Here is a 15,245-nt window from a genome sequence, read left to right on the forward strand (position 1 = left end):
TAAAGAAACGGGATACTTATGCGTGAGACTGTTTCTTATGGTCCAGAAGAACCATGATCAATGTATATAATTACATATGTTATAATTCATATGAGATTGAAGAATGACATTAATAATGTCAAGTTTTGTGATCAAATGATTATTAATAAATGTTTGATCAAATAATGATCATCAATTTCTATTATTAACAACTTCCAGAAGAAGTCATAACGCATAAGTTTAATTTATAAATCGACTTGAAGAATTGAAGGTGCAACTTCAGCTTAGGAGATTCGAATATCAACATATGATATTTTACTTACTACATATGAGAAGATATCCAAACATATTGGATTCATTGTTGCGGCACTGGAAGATCTCAAGTTATGTATTCATCAGGGGGAGAAAATACGCGCTGCACTCTTTTTTCCTTGACCATGGTTTTGTCCCACATTGGGTTTTCCTGGTAAGGTTTTTAATGAGGCAGCATATCGAGCGTATTACAAAGAATGTTGTACTCTTTTCCTTTCATTAGGTTTTTATCCCACATGATTTTTCCTAATAAGGTTTTAACGAGGCACAGTCTTCGATAATGGACATCCAAGGGGGAGTGTTATGAAATATCGTGTGGATGACCATTATGCTCCTTATATCATTCCGGAATATTCTAGATATATGGTTTAATCTTATCTAAACATATTTGTGGATGTCCATCTTGTATCACTCTAGAACTTTCTAGAGTTTAGGGTTTATTATTCTCCAAGCAAACTCTATTAATTATTCTACTATATATATATATATATATACATATACATATATATATATATATATATATATATATATATATATATATATATACACCTCCATCATATGAAATACAAGTAGAATACACATTTCAATTCCCTCTCAATCTTTATATTTCTCCTTATTTTACAACATAATTTATGTTGACAATTACTAATTACTAATTATTCTAAAACGAACCCCAAGTGGAATAGAAACTCCAATAATACTTCCTCATATAGAATATGCCAATTTAAATACTCTACTCGAAGAAAACAATTAAACAAACATCATCCTAATCACAACATTTTTTTAAATCCATTTGACACTAAACACGACAAAACCTGCGTTTGTATACTTCTTTTTCCCCCGGTGTAAGCCTCCGCATATTCCACCAATCCAATTCTTTGAGGAGAGAGAAAAGTTGACACTACAATGCCGGAATCAACGACCGCCATTGATTATGTAATGGAGAAAGCTTCAGGTCCTCACTTCTCTGGCCTTCGTCTCTCTCCTTCTTCTACTTCTTCACCTCGTGCTTCTGCTTCTGCTTCTGCTTCTGCCTTTTCTCCTTCTGCCTCCTTGTTCGCTGATTCCGATCTTCCTAATCAACCCTTTGTTATCGGTAATTTTCAATTTCATTTCTGCTTGATTTTTTTTTTCTCTCTAATTGTTATAGAATTTGGTTATTTTGAGAAATTGTTTTTGTTGTTGAATGTTGATTTTCATTGTGCAGGAGTTTCTGGAGGTACGGCTTCGGGGAAGACGACGGTATGTGATATGATAATTCAACAACTTCATGATCATCGTGTTGTGCTTGTTAATCAGGTAATTAATTAATTAATTAATTTAAGAGTTTATTTAATTCTTGAAAATTAATTGTGAGTAGGGTTTTGTGTGGAATTTGGATTGTTTATTTTTCTTGATGATTAGTTTTGATAAATATCAGTAATCAATTATGTTGGTAGGATTCATTTTATCGGGGATTGAATGCTGAGGAATTGCAATGTGTTCATGAGTATAACTTTGATCATCCTGGTAATGACCTCCTTATACCTCGTTTTGTGCTCGTTGTGTTGTAACTCATGGGCTCGGACTAGTTTTGGAATTATTTGTTGTTTGGCTATTATTTAAGGAATTACATTTTATTTTATCTAAAGTTTGTTGAAGTATTGGTGGCTGTTATGTAGATGCTTTTGACACCGAGCAGCTTCTTGAATGTGTTGAGAAGCTTCAATCAGGAAAACCTGTGCAAGTTCCAATATATGATTTCAAGACACATCAGAGACGCACAGATACTTTTAGGCAGGTACATGGATGTTTGTAGTTTCGGTTTTAATAATGTGCTAAGGTTTTGGTAGAAGTTAATGAAGGGATTTAATTTTTAGTCATATACCTATCAATCTTGTTTGGTCGCCATTTTATGCATTTATGGTGGAGATGCTAACTGAACCATGATAGGATTTCCAAAGATGTTGTTTAACTTTGGAAGTTTGGAGTTATGAATGGTACTTATGAAAAGTGTTTGCTCTGAATATGTATGACTATGAAGTATGAACTGTAGCCTATATAGTTTTATTTATTTTTTTATTTTTTTAAAAAATGTCACATGATAACTGGAGCGGCGGCATTCAGCTTCATTATTAAAGTAAAGTCTTGGGATAAGTCAGGTCTAATGTTATTTGAAGGAAGGAAAAACTGGTAAATTTTTCAATTTCTGAGTACTTTTAATGATTAACTATTCCAAGGTCATGAATTTTAGTTCATTTAACAGTCGTGATCATTTGATGAATTTGTGAATTTTTAATTTGCATTTGAGCTAACAACATTGGTAGCTGACACTATTTTAGTGTATTTCCTATTGTTGGTTCAACTAGGATACATATTAATGGGGTTATTTGTGTTGAACTCTCCAAATTAGATCAAATAAATCTCCAAATTTATTTAGGTAAAAATGAGTAACAATTACTCCTATTCCAATGCAAATGGAATCATTTTTCAATACTTCAAAACATAGTTATGTAGAATCTGTTTAAATTCATCTCAATTTTTAATTTCCATATATGTATTTTTGATCATTTTTTGCAATATCTAGCTTGGGATATTTTAATTAATATATTGTGCATGGGAAACTTGCAAAAAGCAAATTGGACCAATAGAAAATAATCGAGGAGTATTTTTTGGGCAGTAAGTATTATGTAGTTAGGCGTACGACTCTTAAACAAAAATGTTCCAACACTTCCCTGATTTTGCCCCTTGATGAACTTCATGTTAACAATCTGACAGGTGAATGCATCTGATGTTATCATCTTGGAAGGTATTTTGGTATTTCATGATTCACGTGTCAGAAACTTAATGAACATGAAGATATTCGTGGATACAGGTGTATTTTTTTACCCTAATATTGGATTCGTTATAGTTGAAACCTATTTACTCTTTGATCCTGAAATAGTTATACCATTCCCTTAAGTTGAAATATTTATTAATTTAGATTGCTTTTTTATTACGTCTTTTATTGGTTCCTTTGTGTGAACCATGTGTTTTTCATGTAGATGCTGATGTGAGGCTTGCACGTAGAATCAGGCGTGACACAGTTGAGAGGGGTAGGGACATAAACTCTGTTCTTGAGCAGGCAAGATGTTTACTTTGATCTTATCATTTATCAGTATTGGTGGTACATTTTTGGACAATAGAGTTCCCTTCTGGTGAATCCTCTGGTAGGACTGCCCTGTCAATCCTGTGGGCGGTAATGTTACAATACTGGTGCTGCGAATGCATCCATGCTACAGGAAATTTATTGGACATATTAATAGATCGTCATGTAAATGATGCATAATATTTTTGTTTGGCTTATTCTATTCATAGTTTATTTTCTGTTTCTTGTTATGTTGGTACATTTCATTTGCTTTTATCATGCTAATAAATGCCCTTTGCTTGCAGTATGCGAAGTTTGTCAAGCCTGCTTTTGATGATTTCGTTCTGCCATCAAAGAAATATGCCGATGTTATCATTCCAAGAGGAGGTGACAATCATGTTGCAATTGATTTAATTGTTCAGCACATTAGCACAAAGCTTGGTCAGCATGATCTGTGCAAAATATATCCCAATGTCTATGTCATTCAATCAACTTTCCAGGTAGACCTTACTTTATTCCTTAAACATTTCATTTTCATGCTTACCAATAAATAACTTTAATTAAATTTGAAGTCCTAATGTCTAGTTTGTGGAATTCCATGATAGCTAATCGTAATTTGAAATCTTAAAGCTTGTGACTAATGCATTTTGTATCTGTATGATGAGTTAGTGATGATATAACTAGCGTGTATAAGTTTCGGCTGGCTGTATTGTTTTTATTTCTAGTTTTTCCCTTGTCAACTGTCTGCTACTCCCTTTGTTTCTTTTTTATGTTCTTGTTTGAAATCTTGCAACCACAAGTTAAAGAAACTTTCTTATAAAATCTTTACAATATATAACAAAATCATAGTCATGTTGGGGTGTTGTTTGATTATATTAATGAGTGCTTTAAGAATATCAGATTTTATAATTTCTACTAAATATGTAATTGGAGCTATTATTGGTTTTAGTCAAATTGAAAACATAAAGAGGGGGTATTAACTGTCCTTAGTTTTTTGGAAATGAAACATTTCATTTTCATGCTTACCAATGGATATCTTTGAACATTGATATCTTCAACTATCATTATGTAAAAATTATAAAAAAAAAAACAACTTAAATTTTGAAAACAAGATACCACATGACCGTGTTTTTTCTTAGGAATAAATCATAAAAAGTTGTGTAGTTTGTGAATAGTTTAAATTTTTAAGTGTTCAGTTCATCTAAAAAAGAAAGAGGAAGTGTATAATACCCCACGGTCCCACACTCCCAGCATCCCACACTATTAGGCTACATTTCTATTTGCGTACATCCCAAATTAGTAGGCTACTCTTCATACATAGGACATTTAATTATTAATTGCTTCCTTTGTTTTGTTTTTTTTTTTAAAAAAAAATATTTTGGTTGGGCACGGGATTTAAGAAAAAGTGTAAAAGATGGAGTACGTCAAAAGCGCCCATGTGAAAAAAACAAATGAGAGATAAAAGAGGTGGGGTAATAATGGTTGTTATCATATGTGAACACAGGTAGTTAGGGAATTCTGTGTGAACACAACAAAAAAGTGAAAAAAGCATTCCATATAGGGAAATGGTGCAATTAATATGTAACATGCCAAAACAGAGGAAGTATCTCGTAAAAAATATCTTTTGTAGAAGCACATAAGTAATCAACTATTGACTCATAGCATTTTTGCTTTTAAGGTTTCTTTCTAAATTATATTAAACTTTAAGCTTGCTTTGCCATAATAAAACCTATAGCTGAATGGAAAACTTTTGCCTTTTGATTTTAAAGATTAAGGGTTTCATTTATTTTTTCAATTTTTACATAATTTTAAAATATTTTTCTAGTAAAATCACTCATTATTCCTAAATCCTGAATTCTTAGTTTTTCTTCTTGATTTTTTTTTTTTTTTTTTTTTTTTTTTTTTTTTTTTTTTTCATCACCAATATTTTCCTTTCGGCTTTGTAATATGTAGTCTGCAACAAAATTTACCAGGGGTGCATTTTACATCAAGCTGTGTACTGTAAAAGATACATAGAGATTTTCTTGCATCGGATTTAATGCAAACTTTTTTGTACACTGATTATGCTGAAATATGTTCCAGATTCGGGGCATGCATACGCTCATTCGAGACCAAGAAATATCAAAGCATGATTTTGTTTTCTATTCAGATCGGCTAATTCGTCTGGTAATCTGCTCTGTGGCTGTCTGTAATATAGATTTACTGTAATCCAAATAGTCTTATTGAGTCTTTTACCAACATAAGTACAAATTCATTTATATATCAGGTAGTGGAGCATGGTCTTGGCCACTTGCCATTCACTGAGAAGCAAGTAATGACTCCCACAGGTGTGTTGCTTAGTACCAACATTAGTACAAATTCGTTTTAATATTAGTCATAGCTTGAGGTGTAACAAATATGTTTGTAGTTTTCAAGATTTCACCCCACCCTGCTTATTTTTGCTCCCAGTCAATCAGGACTTTAAATCACTTGCTGGCAAAACGACCATTCCATTGCAATTTAGGTGGTGGTTTGAGTTAGTTGCTAGCAAGGAGCAGCTCATGATGAACAATTATCTCAAAATTTTATATTATTACATGAAAACTGATGGTATAGTCTTGGAGTAAGAACTCTAAAAATCTAAATTGGGCTGCTTGTCATTAAGTGTTATTTGGTGGAAGAGAACGAAAACCAAGTCACCAACAAAGGCTTTCAAAACAATTACCAAGTATATTTGATTGTTGGTCAAAGTGCTGTTTGGTGCTGCGAAGGTTGAACTAAATTGCACTCTAATTTATTATACCAGTTAGCTTATTTTGCCTTTTTTTTTTCCAGGGTCAGTGTATACTGGAGTGGATTTTTGCAAAAAATTGTGTGGGGTATCTATTGTTAGAAGGTGAGCGTGCTACAGGAATTTGATAAATGGGACATCTATGGATACATAACCAATGATCTCGTGATTGTTTTTATGAGGCATTCTTGTTTTATAATTTTATAGTTTTGCCTTCATTATCTTTCTTTATGTTTTGAATGAAGTGTGATGTCTGAATGCTTGTGATATAAATATAGCTGAATATAGTGCCAAAGTAGTATTAGTTAATAGTTTTCTGGCATCATCATAACAATATATTATTCGTTTGCTTAATGCTTTATGGTAGTTAGCACACTAAAACTCTGCCTGTTGTAATATTTTAACGTTTATCTCATATTTCTTACTGATTTGAAGCAATTTTATTGCTGTCAATGCCTAATCTTTCTTTAGTGCAATGTCTGTCATTGCTTGCATCATGATCACTTCCACTTTTTTTCTTTTCTAAATTTTCCTCTTACACATATTGACTATTTAAAAACTGTAGTGGTGAAAGCATGGAAAATGCATTACGTGCATGTTGCAAGGGAATAAAGATTGGGAAGATACTTATACATCGAGATGGAGACGATGGGCAGCAGGTTTTCATATTTAATTGCTGTTTAATGATTTTGTTTATCTCTTTCTTCTAGCTATAACTCTAACAACAGCTTTATTTTGATTGCACAGCTTATATATGAGAAACTCCCGAAGGATATATCAGAACGGCATGTTTTGCTTTTAGATCCTGTCCTTGCTACAGGTATTATTATGTATTGTATATACTGCTATGTTTCCAAGAACCAGATATTGATGTCAATTAGCTGTGCATCTTTAGCCGTGCAACCTATTTCTTAAAATTGAAAAGTAGGATGTCATTCTATAATTTGCATTTTCATGTGAGAAAATTATGTTGCCAAACACTGCTTTTGGGTGAAATAAACTATTCCTGCTGTTGTTTGGACCACTTTCCAAGTAGAATTAAAGTGCTAATAATTAGCTTAATTGAGTTCTTTTTTGGAAAAAAATAAAAAGAAAAGAAAATTGTACTAAATGCAATTTCAGAATTTCTCCTGTTGTGAGTTTGAGACTATATTTTGTAATACAGGAAATGCTTCACTTACTACACTGTTCATAAAATATCTGAAGATGCTATTACCTTTTGCTGTATTCATTGTAATTTGTGGTGATGCTTGATCAAGTAAATATGTTTTACGCTGTAGATTACTTTGCTAAGCTGTATTCTGTGGACCTTTTCCCTGGCTCAAATTTCACAGGATGAGTAGTTATATTGACATGTTAGTGAATACTTTATGCTTTCTGTTGTGTTTTCGCTGAGTCAAAATTGTTTATTGTTACCTGTAAGCTCTTGTCAAACATGGCCTTGGTTTGTTGTTCTAACATTAGAACTCACTGATCAATTGAATTTTTGAAGGTAATTCTGCTTGCCAAGCAATTGAGTTGCTTATACAGAAGGGAGTTCCTGAAGCCCATATTATTTTCCTGAACCTTATTTCCGTAAGTTTACTATAACAGCGACTATAACCTTTGGCTCTGGAATAATGCACTAATACTTTACATTTGAATTGGTAAACTGTAGGCACCTGAAGGTGTTCATTGTGTTTGCAAGCGGTACCCATCCTTGAAGATTGTCACTTCAGAGATTGATGTTGCATTGAATGAAGAATATCGTGTCATACCTGGCTTGGGAGAATTTGGGGATCGTTATTTTGGTACTGATGATTAAAGATGCAGGGCTACGGAAGTTTATTAGTTCTGCTGATACACAATTGCTGATTGAACTCTATTGAGATATTAGGATATATTTGATGTACAAATGTGTTTGGATATGCTAGTAAATACTTAAATTGTATTCCGAATGTAACTTTGAAAAAGCATTACCGTGTTGCCAAATGGTTGATGCTGCTTTCTTATTGAAGTGCTGAGTTTTCTTGTTGATATGAGGTAGCAGTCTAATCAAATTTCTGCATGTTATGAGAATGAAGAAGACCTTTCAACTTAATGAGTGGTAGTCTAGATGCAGTATACATGAATTATACTTTAGTCAGGAAAAAGAAAAATCTCAAGGATCGACTAAGACGCCCCATCACTGAATACTGATCCCCGGTTGAACTAGGTTCTGGATTTGCTGGACTTGATACTGCTCTATTTTGTATAATATGCACGTTCTGAATCACGGATTAACTTTGCGTTTAACCATGATAATTTACTGTTTGGTTACTATCTTGATAGAACCAACATAGATGTATAATTAACCTCGTTAAGAGGCTGAGAGGTTAATTGAGCTAGACCAACGGTGCAACCCCCAACTGTTTGTTTATTATCGTTCCTGCCTCTTTCTAAATAGAACCCATTTTCCTTTTAAGACCCCATTAGCATATCCACCATGTAATTCTACCAATACTAACACGTAAAAATATTAGAGGGGGATGTTGTGTAGTAGTTCCATACTTCCATTTGGGTGGGGGGGAAGATGACTAAATATAGTTCCTGCAAAATTCCAGTGTTGTTCTCTAGTAACATTTGGGTGGGGGATGTTGTGTTAGTCCTTCCAATCCAAAGAGTCAATATGCAACAAAAAAAATGTGAAAGTCTATTTCCTTTTACAATATCTAAGGTTAGTTAAGATAGGAGGTTAGAGTTATTGACCGGTTTTTCGGCTTCTAAGCTTGAGGCTAGGGGTTCAACCTTACTAAACTTATTTATTGGTCTTCTTACCATTTTTTTTTTTAAAAAAAAGAGAAAAATCTAAGCTAAATAGCCAATATGAAATATGTATCATGTCCTCTTTTTACAATGTGTAACAAGCACGCCTTGTGCCTTAAGATTTACTAATCCGGCAATTCCCTTTATCAAAAGTTTTGCAACTGAAGAGTTTTTATTTTTGTATGGGCTATCTAAAGCCTATATTTTAGCCGTAGTAAAAAAAAAAAAAATAAATAAATAAAAAAAAATTATGAGAATGATATTGTAAAACTTGATAGAATTTTACTTTTAACTTTTCATTTTAACAAAATATTTATATGAAAACATTAAAAATAGTAATAGGATCGTATAAGGGTATGTTCACATTTACTGAACTGAGCTGAACTGAACTGAACTGATTGGAGCTGAACTGAACTGAACTAAACTGATTGGAGCTTAACTGAACTGAACTGAATTGAGCTGAAATGAATATTTTATGAGAGAGGCAAATTAGAAGCTGAACTGAACTGAACTGATTGAAGCTGAACTGAACTGAACTGATTGGAGCTGAACTGAACTGAAGTGAACTGAAATTAAGTAAATATAAAGAGGCCCTAAGTATTAAATGCATTTCTTAACGTGACATGAGTTTACTACTAATATACGCATTGATCAATGTGATTTATTTTCTTTGTTAAGCATCATCTATGCAACCTTAGGTTCTGTTTATTGGAGTAAAGAGAGGAAAGGAAGTTGTCCATTCAGCCATTGCACTTTGTCCCAGTCAGGCGGCGGGTATTCAAGTTGAGATATCATGTAATACTCCCGCCCGACCGAGCACAAGTGGTCGTCAGCATACCCAAATGACTCTTTCTCTTGCTTTGCAACACCCATGACTAATGGGACATTTATATGGGCACTTTTTTTTTTTTTTTTTATTATAGCTTGATCTCTTGAACTCCATCTCTTCATTTACTTTATTGATTATTACAATCTCTTGGTGGAAAAAATAAAATACACATATACACGCATAAAAAAGCTAAACATATTCCTCTTCTTTTGGGCATAAGTTTATGTGAACATCTCATTTAAAAGTGCGTTTGTTTGAGAGTGTTGTGTAAACCTTAGAAAACATGCTAACGAATACCCTTTTATCAATTTTCGTGTTTATATTATCATTTTTAGCCTTGAAAAACCCATTTATTTACAACTATTTGGAAACTTTGACAGCGCAACGGTTGGAATTATTTTCAATGGTTACACAATGGGTATTGGTCAAAAGATGTGCTCAAAAATTAATTTACGAGAAGAATTATTATATTCACATACATTTTCTTAGGAGTAGTCCCAAAGATGACCCCGGGTAGAAGGTCATCCGTGGTTGGTATTGGCTGAAATTTTGGGAATTACACATATTAGGCTTCATTTTCAACGGTTCTAGTCATATTTGTAAACTATGATTACATCTTTGAGCTGTTTTTTGGTGAGAATGATTGGGTGTATCATGAGAAAGCTCATTTACATAACTTAGTTTATTGAAGGAAGGTCCATTCTAAATTAAGTATTTCTTGATTATGTTTAATTATCATGTGATTTAATATCTAGTAATCTTCTTGACATATATGTTTTGAGATTTTTTGATAAATGAATGTTATATACAGAGTATTGTTTTTGTCAATAAGGTTTAGTACTACTTCCGTTTCATATTTTTTGCAACTTTGACATATTATTTTTGAGAGATTAAATATTCAAAAAGTTGCAAAAAATATGAAACGGAGGTATTAATTAAAATGATTATTAGAATAAGGGCTTATATATAATCCATGTTATATATATGTGACATACAATGCAAGATGCGATTATCTCTTTTCTTGGTTCTATACTTGTGGTTTGGACTTAATAGTTAGAGATACCCTAACTGGTTTCTATTACAAATTTGTTGGAGACTTGAAGCAACTTATTATTATTCATTATGAAGAAAACTGTTAGGCACTTGTATGTTGTTAGATAATTCATTAATTCTATTGTTTACATGCTCATATGTTGTTGGATAATTCATGATTAATCATGACGTCTTAAGAGTGTATATACTTCTATGTATTGCCAAGATTTTGTGTTGCGTATGATTTCAAAGTGTATTACTTCTACTGCATATATGCAACTTTGGATTAGCTTTTTAGCAAATGATTCCATATTCCATGACTTTGTATGTGAGTATTGGATTAATTTCATGTTTTACGCTAATCCTTATCCTTTACTAAAAATTATTTTTGAATGTCTGTGCATTATATTCTCGCCATGTTTAAGTGACAAGTGATTGACTATGCATATATATTAAAGAGGTTATGTTTCACAACTTGATCTAAGAGGAATAAGAGGCATTAATTATAGATTTCTCTTTTATTTGATGCAAAGCATCAAAATAACTAATCATGCTAAAGACTATTATGTGTTTGTCTTACTTTTTCGTGTCTTGCTCTAAGTGTATGGAGTATTGCCTTAACTTAGTAAGTTGTGGTGAGTGACTTTACGTACCTTGGAAGAAAACATTGAGAAGTTGTTAATGTCTAATTGCTTATTACTAGAGTTTTACAACCTTTTCTTAAGGATTACATTTCTTGATATTTCTTCCTAACGATTTCATTTCAAAATAGAGTTCGCTTCGGGTGAAAACAATAGGACTCTGCCGAAGGTCCTGTGAAGTGGATGAAGACTGGGCTCGGTCCAAGTGATGTTGAGCCGAGGATTTCTTGCACAGCAAACACACATAAACTAGCTCCGGGGGTGTGCCGAGGAAGGCCCCTGTGATGCCGAAGTCAGTACAGTGTAGAGAGAGAAAGTGATATGCAAGTGTATTAATTGCTTGAGGCTATTTGTGAATGAATGCAATATGGGAGAAGTAAAGACTTTTATACCTTAGCACAATAAGGAGAAATGGGCTTGAACCCAAGTTGGCTGACCATGTTGGCTGGACCCTTGACTTGACTTGGCATGGATTGAAGAATTGAATCTTTGTGTAACACCCCCAAATTACTCTCCAATAATAATTATTACAAAACCTGATTTAAGAGAGTAACTTAGGAGCATTATCGCCTGTAGGCGTCGCTCGAAGTGCGCCTACGTTAAAAGCATGTGTGAATATGCTTGGCACTCATAGGAAGTGGGAATTGACATAATACGATTAGGGACAAGGAAAGTAGGGAGCCGCCAACAAGTTTTTTAAGGAACTTGTAAACCATTCACGGATCATGAAAGGCAACCACGATAAAGGGACAACGAAGGCAACAACGATTGACCCGTGAAGGTTACACCCCATTCATAATCCATGAGATTACTAACTTCATATGGTTCTGAACCACAAAAGAAGGATCGGGGATGATGGTACGAAGTGAGTCATGGAGTCACATTCGCCCGTATTGGCCTCTACTCGATTCTTATAGTGAAAATTGATTCCTGCGATCTCAAAGGCATACAAACAAAATATTCAATTTGCTCCAAACTATTATTTAGCTAAATTGGTTGAATATTAATGCAACACATAATTCTATAAAATTTGTGATCACTTGAATTAAACAACAAGATTAAAAAGGAACCTAAACCGGTTGTCCAAATTATCTTATTAGGCGTAATTTTCAATTACATATTTCCTTTATCATGCAATATGGTGATCATAATAACAATAGAATAAACATTAATATTGGAAGCAATTTAACAATAATTCTAACAATATAAAATCGCTAGAAAAATAATAAAAATAAAAGGAACATAATTCTTACTTTGATTCTGTTTGCTTGCAACTAAAAAATAGTAAACGAGTTAGTAACTTCAAGGAAATAATAATAAAACAATAATTAAATTAAATTAAATAGAATTGATTTGGGGCCAAACCCTCAATCAGTTCTACTTTTCACGCCTTGGCTTAAGGACAAAACCACGAGTAAAGTATGGACTCCTAAGAGTGCTTGAAGAAGGAATTTTGAAAGAATAAGGGTAGGCTAGTGTTTAGGCTAGAGCATAGAAGAGAGAGAAAATATAGAGAATTAATTGATGCCCCGTACATCAGAAATGAGGGGGTATTTATAGAAAAAATGTGCTGAGGGAACACACGGAACCCTACAATGATAAAAACCCTAAAAAAGTATACCGTGACACGACATTGTGTACCGTGACACGGGAAATCCCACTGTCAGACGGGAAACATTACCGTGACACGGTACATATTTGCGTGATGCGGGACATATTTAGTGAACGGAGGGAGAAAACGCGTTAAGGGTTTACGCGGAAAAGACACGGAAACCCCCATGTCACAGCAAATGTCCCGTGACACGGGAGATTTTAGTCCGTTTTTCCGTCTATATTCATTTTAAACCCTAATTTCGTTCAGCATTTTAAGTACCGATTGATAATTTCAGGCCATTTTCTGATTTATTATTATTTGGGCTAAAATAAGTAAATAAAATAAATAAAAAGGTTTGGGCCAAAATAAATAATAATAAAACAAAAAATGTTTGGGCTAAAATTAAATAATAAAACAGTAAAATAAGTTTGGGCTGAAATTAAAACTATGCTTTGACCAAACATTAAGACTGATCCATGGACTATTCAAAAATACGAATTTAATTAAACACAATTTTTTAAGCACTCTCGGGATTAAATACTGAACCCAACCAATAATGGCAATGAAAGATTGTTCATCATCGGGTTTGGTTTTGGGGAGACATTTTTAGGTGTCTACACCGCCACGTGATTACGTAAGACATTTCAAAACAGAGACTTGCAGTGGAGAAAATACATACTTAACTTTATATATTGATAATAATAGTAATAATAGCTTCCAAAATTGAACCATATGAGCACTCTTCATACAAAACGTCAACCATGAAACCTAGACTACATGATTATCGCCCTTCATCCCCAATGCCACATTTAGATCATGTCGAGTCATCATCACCTATCTACTTATCATAATGATAAGTAGGGTCAAGCCAAAACAAAAGAGAAATACATATTAGCAAAACGCTAAGTACATACCAATACTAGATACGTAAAATCAAGTTATTATTTAATTAAACATGCTTTCGTAAGATTTAGCATTTATAAATAACATTTATTCAAACCTTCCATAAATAGGAATTTCACATTAAGAAACATTCCGAAAATTATCAACATTTTAAAACCAACGACTTTCCCAAAATAGATTCCAATAGAAATGGAAGATCAATATTTTCGTAAACCATTTTTCCACCTAAGTGTGCACACCCCCAAGCTAGTAACTCCTTACATAGTGCTATCAAGGGGAAAGACTAGGTCATACATAGTCCATAGTCTTCAATTTTATCTCCACATTGTGGGAGTCATAAAAATCCAATATATGTTTTTGATAAATCAACCTTCCAATTCCCATGCATGGGATTTCAACAACATTTGCTCTTTAAAATGAATGTGAAATTCAAGTATGTGTATAAATAACTTTTAGAACATTGAAACTAAATTATTTCCAAAGATCAAATAATAAAACATTTTACAATATTTATTTCGTAAACATTCATAAATCCTCTGTTCAACATTCAAACATAATTCATCATTCAAAGCACAAAACACATTTCTATAAAATCACATATTTAAAGATCTAGCCACGAGGTTTACCTTGATCTTTACAACTATTCCACCTAGATTTACAATCACGAACTATCTCCTAAATAAACATTATATGGAGTATTTTAAATAATAATCAAATATGACTAACCGCAAAACAATATAAAGTAGCAAAGCCCACGGGAAGGTTCACGTTAAAAAAGAGTCAGATCTTGCAGAAGCCATATCTCATAGTATATAACTTTGAATTGGGTGATTCTTGAGCTTAACCTCAAGGATTTTTTGAGAGGAACAACTTTGTCTCAAACTACAAAAGGCTAAAAATGATCATAAGTGGTTGAAAAATGGCATGGAACATAAACGGGGTGAAGTAGTACGAAAATGGGAGGAAGAAAGAAGAAAAGAAGGATGAAGCTTTAAGAAGGCAAGAGACTTTTGGATTAAAATGGCTGAACTTTGGTTCTATTTATAGAATTTGAGAACTTGGGGATCAAGTATTCAAGCTTGTAGAGGAAGTTTACGAGGTCATGCTATTGACATCATGTATGATGTCATCAACTTGGAGGTCAAGTATTCAAGCTTGTAAAGGAAGTTTGTGACTTTGGTCATGCTTTAGGAGTAAGAAATGGACTTAGGTCCTTTGACTTGGAGCAAAGAAATACTCAAAGTAGAAAAATCTTATTTTCGGCTACTAAATTCCCGGCTTGCATATCAAAATCT

The 15,245-nt window shown here is 33.1% G+C and overlaps 1 protein-coding gene and 1 long non-coding RNA gene across 4 annotated transcripts; one reads left to right on the forward strand and one right to left on the reverse strand.

The window, feature by feature from the left end:
• The first annotated feature begins 1,064 nt into the window (after positions 1-1,064).
• LOC145641722 (uridine/cytidine kinase UKL1, chloroplastic-like) lies at positions 1,065-8,183 on the forward strand. Its single transcript, XM_081692644.1, has 14 exons — positions 1,065-1,387; positions 1,499-1,590; positions 1,731-1,800; positions 1,953-2,071; positions 3,049-3,145; positions 3,315-3,394; positions 3,703-3,897; positions 5,480-5,563; positions 5,664-5,724; positions 6,212-6,272; positions 6,733-6,826; positions 6,915-6,987; positions 7,660-7,742; positions 7,825-8,183. Exons 1-14 carry the CDS (start codon positions 1,198-1,200, stop codon positions 7,969-7,971), a joined length of 1,446 nt encoding a protein of 481 aa, XP_081548770.1. The 5' UTR covers positions 1,065-1,197; the 3' UTR covers positions 7,972-8,183.
• Positions 8,184-12,705: 4,522 nt separating this feature from the next.
• LOC145555847 (uncharacterized) lies at positions 12,706-14,948 on the reverse strand. 3 transcript variants are annotated; one of them, XR_014091588.1, is made up of 3 exons: positions 14,677-14,948; positions 13,727-13,885; positions 12,706-12,727 (listed from the first exon to the last, which is right to left on the reverse strand). It is a non-coding gene; the product is annotated as an uncharacterized LOC145555847 (long non-coding RNA). The 3 variants fall into 3 exon arrangements; XR_014091586.1 differs by lacking the exon at positions 12,706-12,727 and having other exon boundaries at positions 13,711-13,885; XR_014091587.1 differs by lacking the exon at positions 12,706-12,727 and having other exon boundaries at positions 13,711-13,885; positions 14,577-14,948.
• Between the last annotated feature and the right edge of the window lie 297 nt (positions 14,949-15,245).

Source organism: Chenopodium album, chromosome 8, assembly GCF_948465745.1.
Source record: "Chenopodium album chromosome 8, dcCheAlbu1.1, whole genome shotgun sequence".
In the NCBI taxonomy this organism is placed as follows: Eukaryota; Viridiplantae; Streptophyta; class Magnoliopsida; order Caryophyllales; family Amaranthaceae; genus Chenopodium; species Chenopodium album.